General features: G+C 32.0%; 1 protein-coding gene across 2 annotated transcripts in view; it reads right to left on the bottom strand.

The window, feature by feature from the left end:
- The window catches only part of Cert1 (ceramide transporter 1), a 111,398-nt gene that overhangs the window by 32,183 nt on the left and 58,076 nt on the right, over positions 1-21,139 (bottom strand). For both annotated transcript variants that reach the window (XM_046426932.2, XM_046426928.2), the window contains exons 6-8: positions 16,443-16,526; positions 7,493-7,650; positions 2,614-2,706 (exon numbers count right to left, since the gene is read on the bottom strand). In XM_046426932.2, the coding sequence (XP_046282888.1) occupies positions 2,614-2,706; positions 7,493-7,650; positions 16,443-16,526 (335 nt within the window). The remainder of the gene's footprint in view (positions 1-2,613; positions 2,707-7,492; positions 7,651-16,442; positions 16,527-21,139) is intronic.

Raw genomic sequence — 21,139 nt, 5'->3', positions numbered from 1 at the left:
AAGTTTTATAGTCAGTCTTATCATTCCCTCTTCTCAATTTGTAGCTGTTAACACCCCCCACAGAAATACTTTCAGTTCCCTGGCAAAATGCTCTTACCTACAAATGTTTTCTTCCTTCCGAGTCTCTAAAGCAAATACTCTCTGGTGGCTATTCACCTGGTCAAAAGCCTATTTACTTGTTTCAGCTAAAGTGATATTTCCTTTGGAAAACCAGACCCAATAACTTCTTGGGTTGAGAATGCTTCATAGCATCAATTATTACAACTGAATAACTTAGCCATTCTTTCCATTATACAATCAGGCCTTCTAGTAGGATTCTTATCTTCCTTTACCCTCTCTGCCTAGCATAGTGGTCTTAAGGAATGGATATAGTTATAAAGCAATTTCTTAGGTTACAGATGACAGAAACATTTAAACTTTAATAATTAGAGCATCAAGAAAGTCTAATAACTAAAATAAAGTGTGATTTAGTGTCTAAAATCTATGCAAAACAATAAAAAATAGCTTGAAACTCCAAAAAGAAAAGGAAAGCATAAAAATAGGTCTAGTTTATTTGGTAATTATAATGTTTAATTTAGCATTAAAACTCACAGGGATTCAGTGAGAAAAAAAATTGGAGTACCCTTACCTATTTTCTTCATGAAATAAGGTATTTATTTAACAAATACCAGTGGAATAAATATAAATTGTGTTATATCACAATTTCTAAAAGTCCAGATGTATTAATATATTTTAAAGAGAATGTTTCTATTAAAATTAAATGTTTCTACTGAAATATAAATAATTATTTGAATGGAGAATGCCTTTCTAAGCATGATATCATATGTGAAGATAAGTCTATCAAAAGACAGAGATTAATTATATGAAGGATAAAACTTGCATATGGCAAAGCCAACGATAAAAAATGTTTTAAATCTACAAACATGATTTTTGGCTTTGTAATAAAACACATCAAATAACTAGGCCCCTTCTTCTCCCTCTATCCTCGTCTTTTTTCCCTAAAAAAAAAAAAAAAAAAAAAAAGCCTGTATTGAAAGAAGGAGAAATAAACAAGTATACAATTTTATTTATATACTGCTGATAGGCTATAAGAAGTACCATATATAGTTAAAGTAAAAACATGGAATTTCTTGGATTATTTTTATTTTCTATAATCTTATAATGTGAAAAAATAATTAAGAAAGTTGATAGGTCTCCCAAAATTAACCTAAAATGGTAAAACTGTCAACTTCAGAATAAAAATTGTCATCATAATGGTTTATTTTTCTAGTAATGTACACTTATAAAACTTCGGTGGAGTTATTTAATTTTTTCACATTTGATAAGAAATTGTTTGATAATAATTTAAAAATATTATAACTCAAATCTCATCTTTATAGAGTCCCACAGCTGGAAATCTATTCCAACATAAAAAAAAATATTCAACCTGCAGAGATTCTTCTATTTCCAGAGTAAAATGGCGAGAAATTTTTCTTCTCAGAGTGCTCAACCACTGAGCTACATCTCAAGCCTTTTTCATTTTTTTATTTTGTGACAGGTTTCGCTAAGTTGTGTGATGCTTGCCTAAAACTTGCAATCCTCCTGCCTGAGCTTATTGAGTTGCTAGGATTACATATGCTTGTTTTCTTAAATGTAAGCTAATCATTTATCATCTTGTTTCTACCTCAGTGATACTCCTTGCCTTCTCATTTTTTTTTTTTTTTGAGAGAGAGAGAGAGAGAGAGAATCTTTGTTTATGTCACCAATGTTTCTCACGTTTTCTCTAAAGAAATATCATAGAAAAACATCTTTAAAAGTGTGTGTGTATGTGTATATGGGGGGAGATTTCATTAATTGCTTGGCAAATAAAAGGAGAAAGAAGTTGATTTCAAATAAAAAGGTAATTAGAATAATTCATGCTCTGCAATGGATAAAGTCTCATGGTATAGTACACACTAAATCTTTTGCCTGCAAATTGCTCAGCTTTTTCATTTAGAGGCTGCTTTTATTTATTTCTTTTTAAAATGAGTAAGTGAATAACATTAAAAATGATCATACTCAAAGAAGAGATAAAAACTTGTCCTATAAAATGAAAAGGTTTAAGTACTGTGGATATAGCTCAGTTGGTAGAGGGCTTGTCTCACACGTACAAGGCCCTGGGTTTGATCCCCAGAACCACACACACACACATACACACACACACACACACACACACTAAAGTGAAAAGGTTTAATATTGAGCCATTTAAAGCCTATTTAACCCAATCTGTCCCATTGTTCCAGTTGCAGAACATCTATAAAAACTTAAATATAGTACATAAAATATAATTATAGTGACATTAAGAATATAATTATATAAGTCATTAATATATATGCTCTAAATTATGATTTACAGTCTATTTTAATGCATCTGTGTCAATTTGAAATATTCACAGAATTGAAAACTTGGGATCTAATGGGTTAAATAAATATCTAGAGAAAACTCAGCATTTATATACATTTATATGAATTCTGAGAATAAATTATATATTTATAATACTTAAGAGTTACAAAGTATTATTTAAAACTTAAGTCACTTTTGTGTTAGATATGACTTATGTGTTTCTCTTACTAAGACCAAAATATAAGTTCATACTTCATAATCTGGTCCTCCAAAGTGTGATTTTTTCTTAAGTTCTGCCATTGCATTTTTGTATGCTTCCTCTATTCTTCTTCTCTTCTCAATTTCCTACAGGAGAAAAAAAATTATTATTTTAAGTGGGCATTTTAATTATACTGAAGTCATTTAGGCTGATTTCCTCTGCATTTCAGTGAAATTTTGTAATTCAACAAAAAATAATTCCACTCCTGTGAAAAGTAAGAATATTATTCCACCAAAGAAAATACTTTACTCTGGGCTATATATTTCAAACAAGCAACAATTTAAATCACTGTTAAGATTACCTTACAGGTAGGTTATGTATTCAATAATTAACTGTCCAAGAGTCTAAAGTATGTTAAAAAAAAAAAAAGAAGAAGAAAGAAAAGAAAAATCAGCACCAATGGGAAAGGCAGCGGAGCACAACAGACACTAGTATGGCAATTTGTAAATCAATGGATGTGTAACTGATGTGAATCTGCAATCTGTGTATGGGGTGAAGGTGGGAGTTCATAACCCACTAGAATCAAAGTGTGGAATATGATATGTCAAGAAATTTGTAATGTTTTGAACAACCCACAATAAAAAATTAAAAAAAAAAAAAAAATCAGCACCAGAGAAATGCCTGTATTCCTATACTTTTTTTCAGTAAGCACTATATTTACTTTGGTATGAAGTAAAAAAAGCAAGCAAAAAATAACTCAATAAGTGGAATAATGAATGTTTAAAAAAAGAGTCCAAAAAAGAAATTTCATTTACTTTCTCATGTCCACTAAGACTATATTTGAGCTGAAAAAGACTTCAGATACCTACTTTAGTCCTTTCCCTTCATAGACAGGGTCTACAGCTCTAAAGAGTTACAAGATAGTCAACACTTAAAATAACAAGGCTGACTAAATCTCAAACTATTGCCACAACAATGGGGTACATGGGTTTAAATCTAATATAGTCCTGAAGTCCAGCAAGTCTATAAAAAAAATCAACCAACCAACCAACCAACAAACAAAAAAAGCCAGTCTTTATTCCCACACAACTACTTAATTGCTAAGTTAAAAGTCTACACAAAATTCACAAGATGTTAACAAATAAATACCATGCCTGAACTAAAGCTAGTGTAAATCAATAGTTTGTCAGACCCCAAAATTTCAGTAAATATTGTTGTGTACTCAAAAGAAAAGGAACTGATCCAAGAGAAGGTAAAATTAAAAACAGCAGCAGCAACAATAATGGCACACACACATACTCCTAAAAATACTAAACTGTTAGAAGAGCAACTAGAATTCTCATCTTACTTGTGGGAACACAAAATTAATATAACTTTTTCAGAAAATGGTTTGTCAGTATCACTAAAGCTACACAAAAGGCCCATGAACCAACAAGTCTACTCTCAAGAATATGCCCAAGAGAAATGTTTACCAAAAAATATGAGAATGCTTAGAACAGCTTTATTCATAATGGTCCCCAAATAAAAACAATTTAAATGTCAATCAACAGAAAAATGGATAAATAAACTGAAGTCATATAATGTAATACTATATAGTAATAAAAATGGATAAACCACCACTAAATATAACAATATACAGGAATCTCATAGTCAATGTTGAGGAAAAAGGAAAGCTAGACACAAGAATATACTGTATGGCTTCATTTACACAATGGTCAAGAAAAGGCAAAACTAATCTATGATGATGTAAATTAGAACTATGGTTATTTTTTTTTCCCCTACCAACTAAGCTATATCCCCAGCCCTTCAAGTAGTATACTTAAGTTTGGTATCCTTCACTGTATGTATGCTTTACCTTAATTTAAAAAAATGGAACAAATAAGAATGTACAACATAGCAATAATATTAATTAGAATTAGAAGAAAGTTTAAAAAAAAAGTAAATGAAATTATATACCTGGTGAGTCTTAATAATGTAAACAAACTATCTTCAATGAACAGATTTTATAAAATTGGGCTGGGGTTGTGGCTTAGTGGTAGAGCATGTGCCTAGCACATGTGAGACTCTGGGTTCGATCCTCAGCACCACATAAAAATAAATAAGTAAAATAAAGAAAGATATTTTGTTCAACTACAACTAAAAAATAAGTATTTTTTAAAAATTAACTAAAATTGTTTTAACTTAGAATTTCTAGTATTTTTAGACATGAGTGGTTAAAAATTTAAGTATACTCTACAGTAGAAGGGATTTTATTATAGGCAACCATAAAAATTATCTCCACCAAATAATATTAATATTTCATTAGCTAAAAGAATACTGGAACTGACATTGGAGATCTACATGAAAAGTGTAACTTAAACCATTCTACTATTAAATAGCTGTTATTATCATTACATATTTAACTGCTCTTCTTAGATTTTAAGCTCCTTAGGGACTATTTCCAGCTTATCATTGTTTCTCCATTCCTATCTTACAGCAGGTACGAAAAAGTACTTCTTGAATGAAATAATATCAATGGAACCAGTGTTATCATTGTATCTTCTTTCTGAATTCTATGAATTACCCTAAAAGACATTTATTAATAAACCACTATCTATATTCAAAAATTTTCAAATTTTCCTTATTTTGTGTGTATAGAATATAAAAAATCATTAATATGTGAATATGTTACATTCTATAAAGAAAACTAGAAATTTCTTGAATAGGGAGTTGTTTATCAACAAATAAATGCAAACTATATATGTATACATACACATAGTTGTACATATACATATATATGCACTCATATATACTGTGTATACACACACACACTCTCTTTTTCTTACATTCCTTGTAAAATATAACTGGGATCCTATTATTTTGATATTGAAAAAAAATTATATTTAATACTGCATAGACCTGTAAGAGAATGACTAAATATAGTAGTTTTCAGATTTCAATTAATACAGCCATGCTTTATGGCTCTTCTTTCCTTAAGACTGCTGCAAGGAGAAGCAGCAAAAATACCTCCCGCACCCCAAGATCCTTTGGTTTGTTCTTCATATTACTACTCAATAAAGAAAAAGAAAGGATAAGATTATCAACAATGAAGGCAATAAAAAGTCCACTTCCTTGTGTAACATGGCAAAATGAGAAACTTCAATGATGAAAACATGGAAAAGACATACTGCATAATGCAAAAGGTTTTAAGAAATTGTTTTAAATGAGTTATCTTTTGAGGCAGTGTGATTAGTATACATGACTGAAGAATATAACCCCTTAGTGAAAGATGAATAAAGAAACTTTAAGAGAAAGTTGTCAAAAGTTATAAATAAGTTAGTCTAAACAAACTGAATGATATTCTTGAACAACTGATACAATAAATTTAAGGAGTTGTCCTGTTTTCCAATGTATTATTTGTTCTGTGCAGAGGGATAATTAAATTTGATCCACATTGAGTATAGAACTGAAATCTCTGAAAATAGTCTGGCTCCAGAATGATAATGAAATATTCATACAGTAGTCCCCCCTTATCTGCAGTTTCACTTTCTGCAATTTTCAGTTATCTATGGTCAAAAGAAAGGGTGAGTACACTAGAATAAGATTTTAAAAGAGAGGTAGAAAGACCCCATAAAAACATAACTTTTATTACAGTATATTGTTACAATTGTTTTATTTTATTATTGGCTATTAACCTCTTACTGTGCCTAATTTATAAATTAACTTTATCATAGATATGAATGTGTAAGAACAAAAATAACACAGTATATATAGGGTTTGATATGATCTGTGGTTTCATGGAAACCACTAAGGGTCTTAGGACACATACCATGCACATAAGGGGGAATATGCTGCTAGTCAATTCATCTTTTCCCCCGCCCTGGGGTACTGGGGATCAAACCCCGGGCCTTTATGCAGGCTAGGCAATCTACCACTAGATACACCCCCAGCCCTAGTCAATACATCTTACTCTCACCTGTACTTGAGAATTCTGAACAGTTCTCTTCTCTTCTAAAACATGAGAACCTTCTCAAACACATAGTGCTAGTCAAATCCTGTGGCCATTCTGCCATTACATCAGATGACATTGCTTTCCTTAGTGTCTTGCTCAAATTGAAAGACCTTCAAACACTGCAAACAATAAAACTTTCTGATGAATGATAAGATTCTGATTGCTGTCTAGCCTGGTATCCACAGCTGACATATCAGAACAGAGAAAAATCTCTTTAATTCTGTTACCTAATGACTTCGGACAAGTTTCTGGGCTTATTAGTTCCTTATTTTATAAGATGATGGTTTTGGACTACAACTTAGATTTTCTAAGATATGTTACAGTTCTTTAACATTTTATTACTTCACTAAAGTTGAATTATGAACAGAAATTTCTCCTAAGCAAATCCAGTAAGCTATACTTCATGCTAAAAACTATAGTTTCATATTCTAATATTATCATCAGTGCTGCTTATTAAACAAAGGTGTGAAAATGGGAACTAGGGCAAATATTTGAACAACACAGTGTATGCTAATAATATCACAATGACCCTGTGAAAAATACACACCTATGAATGTAAAGTAAATGTTTAACTGCATATTTAGCTAGCTCATATGTTTTAGTTAGCTCATATAACTTGAATACAATTTCACATACCACACAAAAAGGTAATACTAAATGGTTCATCGCTTTTATTTCAAAGCATTACTAATACCATCATAAAACTTTTTATATTAAATCCAATGAAGAGAATATATTTTATAGTAGCTAAATATATAACAGATGAATCTTATTTAAGAAAATGAGTTTAAGATTCCCATAAACTATCAGAAGTAGTACCACCTGCTACTTCTATCAACCCAATGGACTCTTGCCAAAGAACTTAGTTTGGTTTAAATGTTCAATTGATATATAAAACTCAGATAAAATCTAATTTTTAAGAAATTAAGAACTAGTCTTACCTTATCCAGTCTCTTTTGCCAGCTGTCCTCACGTTTTACCATTAATTCAATACAATGAGAAAGTGTAGCAAGGATTCCAGCAGTGGTTGCTTTAAAAGTTATGGCTTCCCCTTTAAAGTCTATACCATTAATTCCTTTTGGTGTTACATGTGGAAATACTGAAAAAGAAAGTTATTCACTGAAAATCTTTCAAATGAAGAAATAACTCATCAGAATTTAAGATTAGAAAATATTTATAAAACTAGCAAATCTGAGGTTTTTGAATTATAGTTTTTCTCCTGTTGACCAATATTTAAAAATATCCTATCCATACTCTATGAGCAAAGGTTTATGACAACATATGCACTTTCAAGTTTTGTTTTTTTTAGATTCTACTTCCTGAAATATATTTGCTGTGCTGCACCCAGTGAATCAGGTGGTAGGAGGAGTAATATTTAAATAATAACATTCTGACAGCTTAGAAAGGGACTTAATTATGCTAAGAAGTACCTTACATTTTAAGAAATCTGGGATTTAGAAAATATCTTAAGATATACTTTACTATAAAGTAATATAACTTAAGAAAATATTCAAATTAAGTCTAGGACCAATTATATGTTAAATACCTTTTATGTTTTATAATATAATTCAGGATTAGCCTTTGAATGAAATGAAAAATCTTAAAACTCACAAGATACAAGAGATAATAATTTATTATTCTATAGCTAGTAAGAAAACATTCTGATAGAACCTTTTAAATGTCTTTAAAAACTCAGATATAGATGATAGTAAAGGTACAATCTGTAAAAGGACAAACTTCATCAAAATACAAAACTTCTGCTCTTGAAGACATTGTTTTAGAAAATGACAAGAAAAGCCACTGATTGGGAAACAAAAAAATCTCTGCATGGTATAGATTAATCAACGTCATACCCAGAATATAACAAGTAACCTCAAAATGCATTAACAAGTTGAGTAATAAACAACCAATCAAAAAAACTAGGCAAAAGATGTGAGTACACTTCACCAAAGGAGACACAGATGGCAAATAAGTACATGAAAAGATATTTAATAACATTACTAGGGAAATGCAAAATTAAAGCTACAATGAGATACCACTGCACATCTCTTAAAATGTGTGAAATTTAAAAAGACTCACCATACCAACTGTTGGTGGGGTGGTAGAAAACTGGAACTCTCATTAATGGCTGGTGAAAAACAGTTTGGCAGTTTTTTAAAAAAGTTAAACACACGTCTAACATGTGATTCAGTCATTCCACTCCTAAGTATTTACCCCAAATAAAAAAAATATATATATGGCCATGCAAAGGCTTATATATGAAAGTTCATAGCAGTTTTATTTGTAATAGTCCAAATTTTAAACAACCCGAATGTCCACCAATGGATGAGTGGATAAATAAATTGTGGTATTGTGTTATACAATGGAACACTATTTAGCAATGAAAAGAAATCAACTACTGTTACATGCAACAACAATGATGAAAGAAAGAAACTAAGCAAAAAAAGAATACATACCATATGAATCCACTTACAATAACTTCTAGAAAATGCAAACTAATCTACAATAACAGAAAATAGATCAGTGGTTGTTTGGGGTGGGGAGGGATGACAAAGTGGATGGAGGGCCAGGTGTGATGGCCCACATCTGTAATCCCAGTGGCTAGGGAGGCTGAAGTAGGAGGATCACAAGTTCAAAGCCATCCTCAGCAACTTAGTGAGACCCTGTCTCAAAATAAAAAATTAAAAAGGGTTGGGATGTGGTTCAGTGATTAAGCACCCTTGGGGTTCAATCCCTAGCAGAAAAAAAGAAAAAAAAAGAAAAAGAAAATGGATGGAGAAAATTTATAAGGGCAACAGATCATTATAACTTCTTTGTTTTCCATCACTCTTACCAAGGTTGTTGTTTTATTACAAATTATTCTTTTCTCTAATTATCAACTTAGAAATTCAAAGACATCCACGCAAGAGAATGTGTGCAACTATAAGAATGGGTTCTAACTGCTAAACATTTGCTAATTTATATAAGATGAAAAAGCATTGTGAAATGTCTTTGAAAACATCTTAAAACAGCACTTACTACTACCAAAAGCAGCCACCTCAAGTCCTTTTCAGAATGATACAGAAAGTATGTAACAGATGTTTAAAGTTTTTTAAAAAACTGAAAATAAGGGTCTTACACAATAAGACCTCTGAAATACACTTTTCTTATGTAAGGAAACATTTCTCATATTAGGAAATGAAAGTCACAAAGACAAGACATCATTTTAATTTGCCATCCAATAGGTTTCTCTAAATATAGGTGCTTTGATTTTTGCTCCAGGTTTCTTACACCTTACAATGTACAACTGTATTAATCTCAAAGGAAAAATTTAAGCAAAACCCCCAAGTACTTGAAAGTTTTTGATTAGTTTGCTTATCTGAATGTCTCCACTGAAGACAAGAGGAAAACATTCTTTAAGAGACAAGGTGATGTGCCTGAATTTCCTCTGGGAAAATGATACCAGGCAGTAAGAGAACATACACAGTTTGTAACTACGTGCATGCAGGGAAGAAATGGAAGAAATTACAAAATAACCTATTAATCTAGATTCATCAGTACTTAGGCTCCTAAGATTATCATTTGTATCTATAGTTCTTCCAGTTGAACTCTGACTTTACACATTCGTGCACTCAGAAAATCAAGGAACTCGTAAGATAACACCAACATGTCAGAACTAAAAATAAATCTGACAGAAGCTGAAAGATTTAGAATCCCTTCATTTCACTAAGACTCTTACGCTCTATTTTATTTATTTACTTTTACCATGCTATATTTTATTTTCATCTAAAAACCAATGGATAGTCAGAAATACAACATAATTAATGCCAATTAATCGAGTTGGTGGCTCTAGAAGATCTATAAAATGTAATGGTAACAATTTTATAGACTGGCTTAGACAGAATGAAGAGGAACAAATAAATGCAGGCACCATTAGTGTTCCTTGCACAGCTCAGCCAAGAAACAAGAATGGCTACATAGGACTGTTGAGAAAGAACAGCAGACACACTTCTTTGGTGTGAAATATGAAGAATTTATCAAAGAATAAATCATCTTTCAGCTCTGGCAACAACCTATTCTTTAAAGTATTATTTTGGAGAAAATAGAAAGTAACAATAAAGGATTTTATATTTCATGGTAACAGGGTAAACATAAACATGATTTTCATTAACCTTTTTCTAAATTTGGTTATATAGCCAAAGTATCTGTATATATTTTAAGCAAAAGACTATCCATTTTCATTGCGATTAATAAAAATAGTAAACCCAGGTTTAATGGACATGAAGATATGAAATAAAATAATCTTTTAAGTAGGTTAAGGTAATACTGAAAAAGTTTTTAACAGTTGGTAGGATTAGAATGTCTGCCAGCCCTGGAGAAAACAGGGTGCCAGGAATCATGCCTCTGGCTCATGCACTCTTGCACATCATCGCAGACAACCTGCAGGGGGATTTCCCAGTTGTTTAAGAATTTTTTTCAATTTCCTCCCAAAGAAATTTCCAAATAATCATGTATGGTGCAGAGTAGAAAGGGATTACTGGAGAAATCCTTCTTAACATAGAGGATTGCAGCCAGATGCAATCATGCCTGTAATTCCAACAACTTGGGAGGTTGAGCAGGAGAAGCACAAGTCTGAGGCCAGCCTCAGCAAGACCATCTGAAAATAAAAAATAAAAAGGGCTGGGAATGTAACTCAGTGGTAGAGTACCCTGGTTTCTCAGGTACCCTGGGGTGGAAAAAAAGAGGAACATACAGAATGGTAACTTTGTTAAAACCTCTCTTCATCTGTCTACTAGGACAAAGAGGAAACATGACTGAAGACTATAGACTTGATATTAACCATACTGGGTTAGATAATCAATTGGTTTGGGACTACGACCAAAAAACCTGATGAGAACAATTAGAGGAGGAAAAGATTATTTTGGGGCTCACATTTTCAGGGGTCTCAATCCCCAAACAGCTGGCTCCATTGCTCTGGGACCAAGGTGAAACAGAACATCAGGGTGGAAGAATGTGGTAGAAGAAAGTGGCTCAGGACATGGCACTAGGAAGGTAGGTGGGGGGGTGGGGGGTGAGGGGTGGGGGGGGGAGAGAGAGAGAACTCCTCTCACCAAGGACTAAATATATAACCCAAAGGCATACCACCAGGGACCCACCTCCTCCAGCCACATCATACCTGCCTAACAGTTGCCATCCAGTTAATTCCTATCAGGAGATTAACACAATTATTAGGTTAAAACTCTCACAACCCAGTCATTGGACTCCTAAACTTTTTTTCATTGTCTCACACATGAGCTTTTGGGGGTACCTCATATCTAAACCATAATAAACTGGTTAAAAACTTAAAATTAATTGACAATTAATGTACAAGCATGTGCACAAAGAATAGGTATGAGCAATGTATGTTAATATTAACACTAAATTTTTTTCTCAGTGAGATTTATCAAAAGCATGTTTCAGTTTGCTAAATCAATATATCTCCATTTTATATAGATAGTCTGACAAAATGCTCTGATAAAATACTTTGTAAATAATTTCCAAATAATTATTTGTATTATGTAAGAAGAGATTTAAGTTGGAAAATTAGACAGAAAATATAGCTAGAAATAGAATTAAATGTTACAACTTAAAAATAAAATACATATAAAAATCCTATACAGGTAGCCATCTTCAACATTTAATGAAATTTAATCAAAAGAAATGAGAGTTTAGGAATATTGGGTGATATTATTCATGGTAGGTACAAAAAGTCACTATATAACTTTAGATTGATTTAATCTAAATTTAGAGTCCAAAAGTTCTGAGTTTTAATAAATTTTAGTCTTTTAAATATAGCCTATTGAGATATAATTCCAATATCATAAAATTCATTCATACACTACATCCAATCCAATGTTGTTTTAGTATATACAGAGTTGTACAACCATTATAATCAATTTTAGGACATTTTCATCAAAACCCCCTTTTAAGCAACTTGGGATCAAATAGTTTTACCCTCCCACCAGAGTCACTCCCCATTTCCCCCAAGTCCCATGTCCCCTGCCCTAGGCAACCACTAGTCTACCGTCTACCTCTATAATTTGCATCTTTTGGACATTTCATGTAGACAAACATAAAATTAGTCTTTTGTAACTGAGTTCTACTTAGCAAGTTTTCAAGGCTAAGCCATATTTATATAGCATGTATCCAGGACTTTATTCCTTTAAATGGCTGAATAATATTCCATTGTGTGGATATATCACATTTTTGTTAACCTACTCATCAGTGGATGGACATTCAGGTTATTTCCATTTTGGGCTATTGTGAATAATGCTGCTATGAACATTAATGTACAAGTTTTTATATGGATGTGTTTTAATTTTTCCTGTATATAGATCCAACAGTGAAACTGTTATGTCAAATGATATCTTCAATGTTTAATCTTTTGAAGAACTGCCAGAATGTTTCCAAAACAGGTGCACCATTTTACATTCCTTCGAGCAGTGTATGAGGGTTTCAATTTCTCCACATCCTTACCAACACTGTTATTTCTTTTTTTAAAAAATTCTTTTTAGTTATATATATATAATATCAGGATTCATTTTGACATAATTATAAAAACATGAAATATAATTTGCTAATTCAGACCCTGCTACTACTTTATTTCTTTCTGATTAAAGCCACTGTAGACGTGAAACGGCATCCCATTTGCATTTTCCTTAATGATGTTTAGGATCTTTTAAAAAATGTACTTATGTATGACTACTTGAATATCTTCTTTGGAGAGATGTCTTCAGGTACTCTGTCCATTTTCAAACTGAGATATCTATTACAACTTTGTAAGAGTTCATTATATTTTAGAAATAAATTATTTGTCAGATATATGATTTGCAAATATTTTTCCTATTTTGTGAGTTATCTTTTCATTTTTTAAAAAGTATCCTTTGAACCTCAAAATTTTTAATATTGGTAAAGGTCAATTGATCTATTTTTACTTTTGTTACTTTGGTGCATATCTAGGAAGACTCTGCCTCACCCATAGAAGATTTCTTCTGAGAGTTTTTCTTTGATCCATTTTAAATTAGGTTTTTTTTTTTTGTATTTGTATGATAAGGAATTCAATTTCATTCTTTTATATAAGGATATTTAGCTTCCCCACATCATCTGTTGGAAAGATTAGTTTTCCTAATTGATATGACTTGTCACGTTATAGAAAATCAATTGACTGTACAGTGAGGATTTATTTTCTGGACCCTCAATTCTATTCAGTTGATCTATGTGTCTGTCTGTCATTCTTCCAGTAATACACGTTGTCTTAATTACTGTTTCTTTGTAATAAGAAATTTGGAAGTGTAAATCCCACCAAATTTTACCTATAGCTATCACCAATGCATTAATGTATATGATTAATTCATACATCCTAATCTTGCCCCAAAGACAGTTAAGTAAAAATGATTTTTAAGTGATACTGGCATATTTTTTTTCTAAAAAAATAATGGTCACACCCCATTTTTTGTCAAAAATTTTGGCATAAAATCTGTAATGATTATACAGTGAATGCGGTATTTTGTTCTTTTTTTAAGATTGTTTTGATGAATCTGAGTCCTTGGCATTTCCACATGAATTTTAGGATTGGCTTGTTAATTTCTTCAGAAAGCTTACTGCAGAGTTTTAATAAGAACTGCATTAAATCTGTAGATCAATTTAGGAAGTAGTGAATTCTTAACAATATAAGTATTTTGACCTCTGAACATGGGATGCCTTTCCATTTATTTAGGTCTTCTTTAATAATGTACTATAGTTTTCAGAACAGAAGGTGTGTACTTTTGTAAATTTATGCCTAAGTGTTTTATTATTTTTGATGTTATTATAAATGAGTGTTTATATAATTTCATTTCAATTATTCATTTTAAGTATATAAAGTACAATTTATGTTTTACATATTCATCTTACAACCTTTAACTTGCTGAAATCATTCATACTTTTAATAGTCATCAGTGGATTCCTTACACTTTATACAAGATCATGGCATCTGTACAGATGGTTTCAAATCTGAATGCCCTTTGTTTTCTTATTAAAGACATTAAGGATGGTTTTCTTTTGCTTCCTGCATTGTCTAAATTCCTTTTTCTTTTTGATAGTAGTGACTGAACTCAGGAGTGCTTTACCACTCATATACATCCCCAGTCCTTTTTTATTTTGAGACAGGATCTCACTAAGTTGCTGAGGGTCTCCCTAAATTACTGAAACTGGCCTTGAACTTATGATCCTTCTGTCTCAGCCTCCTGAGTCACTTGGATTACAGCTATGTGCCACAATGCCAGGCTCTGTTTTTCTAATTTGTTGTTTTGGTCACCATCTATCATGTGGGAGTCTTTCTTCAAATATCTAAAGATCTTGTTCACATTTAAGAGTTATGTATTAGAAGTTTTGTATGCATTAGAAGGGCTTCTGACTAGCGGCTTTCATGAAGGGATTTTGGTAGTTGAGATACCTTTGTCATGGTGTAATTCCCCAAATCTCTATTTACAGATTTTTTCTGTGGCCATTCTGTTTTGCCAGTTACCTTCTAATTTTCTGTCATACACCACAATTCTTGGAGATGAGAAGAATGAGGCAGTAAAATATCAATAATCAGTATGTATGTACATTTTTAGTTAATAACTTTATTGATATAATATTTTTTAGTTGGGTCTAGTATTCCTAAATCTAGAACTCTCTAGTTCAATTTCTAAAGAAGATAAGCTTCTGTTCTGTTTTGGGAATGAAGGTGGGACAGCTGAGTTTATGTGGGATGAATGATCAGGCCTGCAAGTTTTAAAACTTTTTTCAAAAGTATTTCCTAAATCCAAACAAAGTACTTGTTCTATTAAAGCATATTATTATTCATTGTGAAATTAAAATGTACCTGCAAGAACCATCCCCAAACAGTCCTCTAATTCCATAAAGATACATTAATCTAGATGACTTGGTAAGTTTTAACATTTTAGCCCAAAGTTATAAGGGCAATTTACACAATAAACTTTAAGCTAGCACTTTGCAAGAGTAGAAAGGGAGTAGGTTATAAGGAGAGAATCACAATGAAAATAAGAAACATGGAGAGAAAAAAAGAAGGAAAAGGTAGGGGAAAAGGAACATTAGATTTTAGTATCTATAATAGAATATTCTAATATGATCTCAAAAGTAGAAAATTATTTCCATCATGAAACAGTTTTAAAAGTTTAAAAGTGTACTCTCACTACAGATTTTACTCCACTTAAAAAATAATTTCAGCAAAATTAGATATTTTTTATGCAAAAGTCTTTTTTTTTTTATATCTTAAAGATTTTCAGAAATCCATTTTAGTCTTTTCCTAGGAATGTCAAAAGAAGAGCATTGGCTATAATTCACAGTAATCAACGATTCAGAATTCCTCCAACTGACTTATTCATTAAAAACACAGCAACAATCAATAAACCACCTTACTCCTAGGTATATAAGCAGTTATACTTGTGAAAATGAAGCTACTTCAATAATTTCCCTTATAATAATAGTTATTACTTTTTTGACACCACTTTATCAAACAGAGAACTACACTCTAAAGAGAATATACACTCTAGAGAAAGGTTGAAGTTAAGGTTCCATAACAATAATCTCTAAGAAAAACTTCTTCAGTACTAAAAATTGATTGTGTCAGTACTAATGAAGTAAATGGGCTAAAGGAAATCTGAATTTAGAATAAGCTTTTGTTAGACAGTGAGTTGCCATTATTATACAACACCAAAGTGGCTATTTTATCTACATGATTTTTCTTGGATATTTTAACTTGGATTCCAAGAGTTCCACTGCTTTTTAAAAATTATTCAACTAGGAATTAGTCTTTGTTGTACAGTGAATTATTACATACCTTTAGAAAGTACATATTATTCAGCTGTGGGAATACGTATTACTTACATTTTTCCTTATTGCCATTGGTACTGTGCAAGAATTCTCCATCGGAACGTGTTGTAGGGAAGTCATCTTCATCATCTTCTACCACTAAATAAAATACATTTAAGGATATGAGAATTTTAAAAAAGAAATCAATTACATTATTCTTATGTTCAGCTGAGTCAATTATACTCTAGATTCTGTGAGTATAAGATTTTATTCATCTTTTATAATTTCACTGTTCATAAAGGCATACTCAATAAATATGCTATGGAATGCCATTAAATACATTATTTTGAAACTGTACCCATTCTCACTGTTTAAGGGATGATTGATAATTTCGTCTTATTGATCTCCTCCTATAAAATGGGGCCATTTTATAATTCTTCAAAAGACCTACAAGCACTGAGGACTGTAAAAGGATATCTTACATGCAGAAGGTACCTTAGTCTTAAATCTCCTACTTTTTTTGTATATGCAAGCAAAATAAAACTACTTCAAGATGTGATATCAACTTTCATTTATCCCAATGTGTATGTGTACCTAAATATCCCTTTTAACTTACCCAATTACAGAAAAAGAAATAATTTTAGAAAATATTCAGATTGAGTATATAAGGTGTGTATGGAACATAAATGGATTTTGAGTTTAGACTGGGTCCTATCCCAAAGGTATCTCATTATGTATATGCAAATAGTTCAAAATCCAAAACCCCAAATACTTCTGATCCTAAGTAGTTTGGATAAGCAATAGCAATCTGTATTATTTTTTGAGGTACTCTCTACCAAAGCAATTTCATTCTAAACCAATGTCTTACATACTTGCCTGTGTTTTCTTTATCTAGGAGTACTTTGATTCTATAAGGAGTAGCCCTCTCTTTACCTCTCTCTCCTATGAATATGAAGCCCAATTTTATACCTTATTCTCTCCTCCCTTGAATGAACAGTAGGAATCACCACCTAAAACACCTTCATTCTGTACTGTTATTTTCTAATTACTGGACTATTTTGTTTTTCATTAGAAAATCTGCTATTCAGTTAAAATAAAAATTTTAAATCATAACCTATTATTTATCTTGTATTCATTCTACCCAGTGGATGACATCAATAGCCAATGGACATTTTTCTTTTCCAGTTTTATCATTCTTTTTTAGAAATGGGTCTCCACTAGACCCACTTTTTTTTTTTTTTTGGTACTAGGGATTGAACACAGGGGTGTTTTACCACTAAGCTACATACATCCCAACACAAGTTCTCACTAAGTGGCTCAGAACCTTGCTAAATTGCAGAGGCTGGCCTCAAACTTGCATTCCTCCTGCCTCAGCCTCAGCCTCAGTCTCGTGAGTTATTGAGATTACAGTGTCTGGCCTATTTGCACCATTCTTACAGGCTTTGTTACCCATCATGATGCTTCTGCAGATACCTTAGTCCCAATATAAACCATTTTCCCAGAGTCTGTTTTTTGTTTGTTTTTGGGCTTCATGGTTGTACATAGTAGTTGAGTTTAACCCAACAAACTCATACCCTGTGGGTCTTCAATTATTTGTAAGTATAGTCAATTCTAAGAAATCCATTAATATAGCACACTGCTATTTTAAAATCAGTACTCACAGCTGGGTGTGGTAGCACATGCTGAAATCCAGTGACTGGGGAGGCTGACGCAGGAAGATCACAAGTTTGAGGCTAGAATGGGCAACTTACTGACACCTTATCTCAAAACAAAAAATCAAAAAGACTGGGAATTTAGATCAATGGTAGAGTATCTTAGGGCCAATCCTGTGGCCCCTCAATAAAAAAAAAACAAAAAAAAACCTCAACACTTCTCTTTGGACAAGATCTTGATATTGATTCAATACTATCCTAATTAACTGTTTTTTAAGTGCTATTAAGATGCCTCAAAGATGGACAAGGAGTGCTTTGTTGGGAAGCAAAGAGGGAAGGCCACCCTTTTCACCAGATTTAACTCTTGTTCTCATCAGTTTTATATATTGAACATTGGGCTAAAAAAAAAAAAGTTGAAAATCCCTGTTTGTTGTTATTTGGCTATTAGGTTAAGACTATTTAATCCAAGAACTGTTGGGATTTAATCTAAAAATTAATTTTCTTATTGCTCTTCTTTTCATTGTTAATGTAATTATTTGAAGTAAATTACTTAACATTTCTCAACTTCTGTTTCTCTGATTATAAAATGGATCTTATACCCAGCACATAGGATTGTGAGAAGTAAATGTGAATATGTTAGCACTATAATAGCAAAAACTTAAAAAATAAAACATGGTCAATTCAGATTTTTGCAGAGGTAAGGGAAAGCAGGAAGTGCAAGATCCAAAGATAAGATTTAGTATAATAGATTTGATCTTGGTAAAAAAGACCATTCTGATCAGAATGGAGGATACGTATTAAGTGATTTCAAATCATGTCACCTGTCCCTAAGACTAGTCCAATATGACTGGTGTCTTAACAAGAAGAGAAAATATGGACACACAAAAATACACACAGAGAGATGTGAAAACACAAGTAGAATAGCCATCTATAAGCCAAAGAGACAGGCCTAGAACAGATCTCTGCCTTATCACACCTGGAAGAAATCAATGCAGCCATCATCTCAATTTCAGAACAGTGAAAAAATAAATCTGTGTTTAAGCCATCTAATCTCTGGTACTTATTGTTATAGTAGCCTTAGCAAACTAAAACATTAGTTTATGCTATTGACAGTTTCAAATATGTAGTAGAAAGGATTCGGAGTACAGCTTAAAAATTATTTTCCAAATCTCCCATGCATCCCAACTTTTACTTTTTCCATCACCACTTTTTATCCCTTCAATATTATAACACTGTTAGTGTGGATAATTTATATATAAACAAAAACCTCAATTCTGTATGCATTCTGTTTTGTTTAAAGGACTACTTATCTGCAAACAAAAAAAAGTTTTAATTTGATAAAAAGGTATACTTATTATTTTTTTTAAAAAATAAGTATACCCTTTTTATCAAATTAAAAAAAAAAAAAAAGAACAGAAGAATTTTGGAGGGGAAAAACCCCCAAAACTTAATATACATCAAATATAAAGAACTTCAAGGTACTTAATTTAGGCAAAATTAAGTACTTTAAGAGGAATATGGATTTCTGCTTCTGGGCAAGATGAAGTAAAAAGGGACAGAATTTATTCAAGCACAAAACTAAAAAACTGAATAATATATGTAAAACAATGGTTTCTTTTCTTTTTTTTGGTAGTACTGGCGACCAAACCTGGGGTTGCTCTACCACTGAGCTACACTGCCAGTCCTTTTATTTTTATTTGTTCTAATTACTTATACATCCCAGTCCTTTTTATTTTTTTTTATTTTAAGATAGGATATCACTAAGTTGCCAAGTCTGATCTTTAAACTTGCAACGCCTCCTGTCTCAGCCTCCTGAATTGCTGGGATTACAGGTGTGCAACACCACACCTGGTCAAACAATGGTTTTTAAGACATTGGATATTAGGCAATAAATGACAGTGATCCCTAAGAGAAGGGAAACAAAAGATGTGAGCTCTATGATTGCTCCAGCTCATTGACCTGGGAGTTTCTAGGCTACAGAATAAGAATAGGGAACCCAAGGAAGAGGCCAGTAGACTCCTGAGATGAGGAGATGGAGATGAAAGTCCAAACAAACAAAGGTAACTAGAGCTTCTCAAGGAGAGTACTGTAGAGGAGAAAGATACAGAGAAAGAACATTAAACATCAGGAGGTTTCCTTTGAGTACTTGGCAGAATACTGAGAGCACATGCAAATTAAAGAACCACAAAGGCTAGAACCTTCAAAAAGGATTCCAGGGAACAGTATTCAAAACTAATGTGGTGGTAGAGAAAAGTACCTGTTCCTGCAAGGCAGACTGGGAAACCTCCTAATTCAAAGGAAACTGGTTGGAAAACTCAGAAAAGTCTTCCTTAGTAATGAAGAGAAACAAAAATATATTACTGAAAAGTTGTGATGCTACACATAAAGTACTTAAAGGTAGACTATATACAATATATAATTAATATACAAACTGCAAACCCTAGCCACTAAACTAACAAAATTATAGCTAAGAGGCTAACAAAGGAGATTAATGTCATTATAAAAAAAAAAATTAAAAGGGGGAAAAAGGGAACTAAAAATACAAAAAGAATTTGAATTCAGAGTGTATATATATACTTTTAGTAAGACCAAGAAATAAAACTGCCAAATGACCTAGTCATAATAGCAATAAACTTAATACTAGTTAGTATTACAATGAAAAGTAGTTTATTTTTGTTTCCACAGTAAATCAAGAGAAAAATTGAAGGACATGTCCACTGACATTAGCAATATCTTCAGGACTACCAAAGGAAAAGTAACTTTAAATCTCAAATTAAAAGTTAAATGATGAGAACTGGGGTTGTAGCTCAGTGGTAGAGCACTTGCCTAGCATGTGTAAGGCACTGGGTTTGATCTTTAGCACCACATAAAAATAAATAAATAAAACAAAGGTATTGTGTCCATCTACAACAACAACAAAAGGTAAAAAAAGTTAACGGATGACCCACCCTATTTTATTTTTTTTCCAAACAAAACTTCACTAAAACTATTTTTAAATGTATATATAATGAAGAAGGTTTCTTCTATGAGAAAAAAGGGCAGATGAAGAGACATGAAAGGAGAGCGAAGGAAGAACGAGAGAGAGGAGCATAGAAAGAGAAAGGAATCAATTGATTCTAG

The sequence above is a fragment of the Marmota monax genome, unplaced genomic scaffold (genome assembly GCF_021218885.2).
Source record: "Marmota monax isolate L192 unplaced genomic scaffold, Marmota_monax_Labrador192_F-V1.1 WCK01_AAM20220418_F8-fsc00018, whole genome shotgun sequence".
NCBI classification, from domain to species: domain Eukaryota; kingdom Metazoa; phylum Chordata; class Mammalia; order Rodentia; family Sciuridae; genus Marmota; species Marmota monax.
The sequence above is the reverse complement of the archived record's forward strand: the minus strand, read 5'-3'. Positions and strand labels throughout refer to the sequence as shown.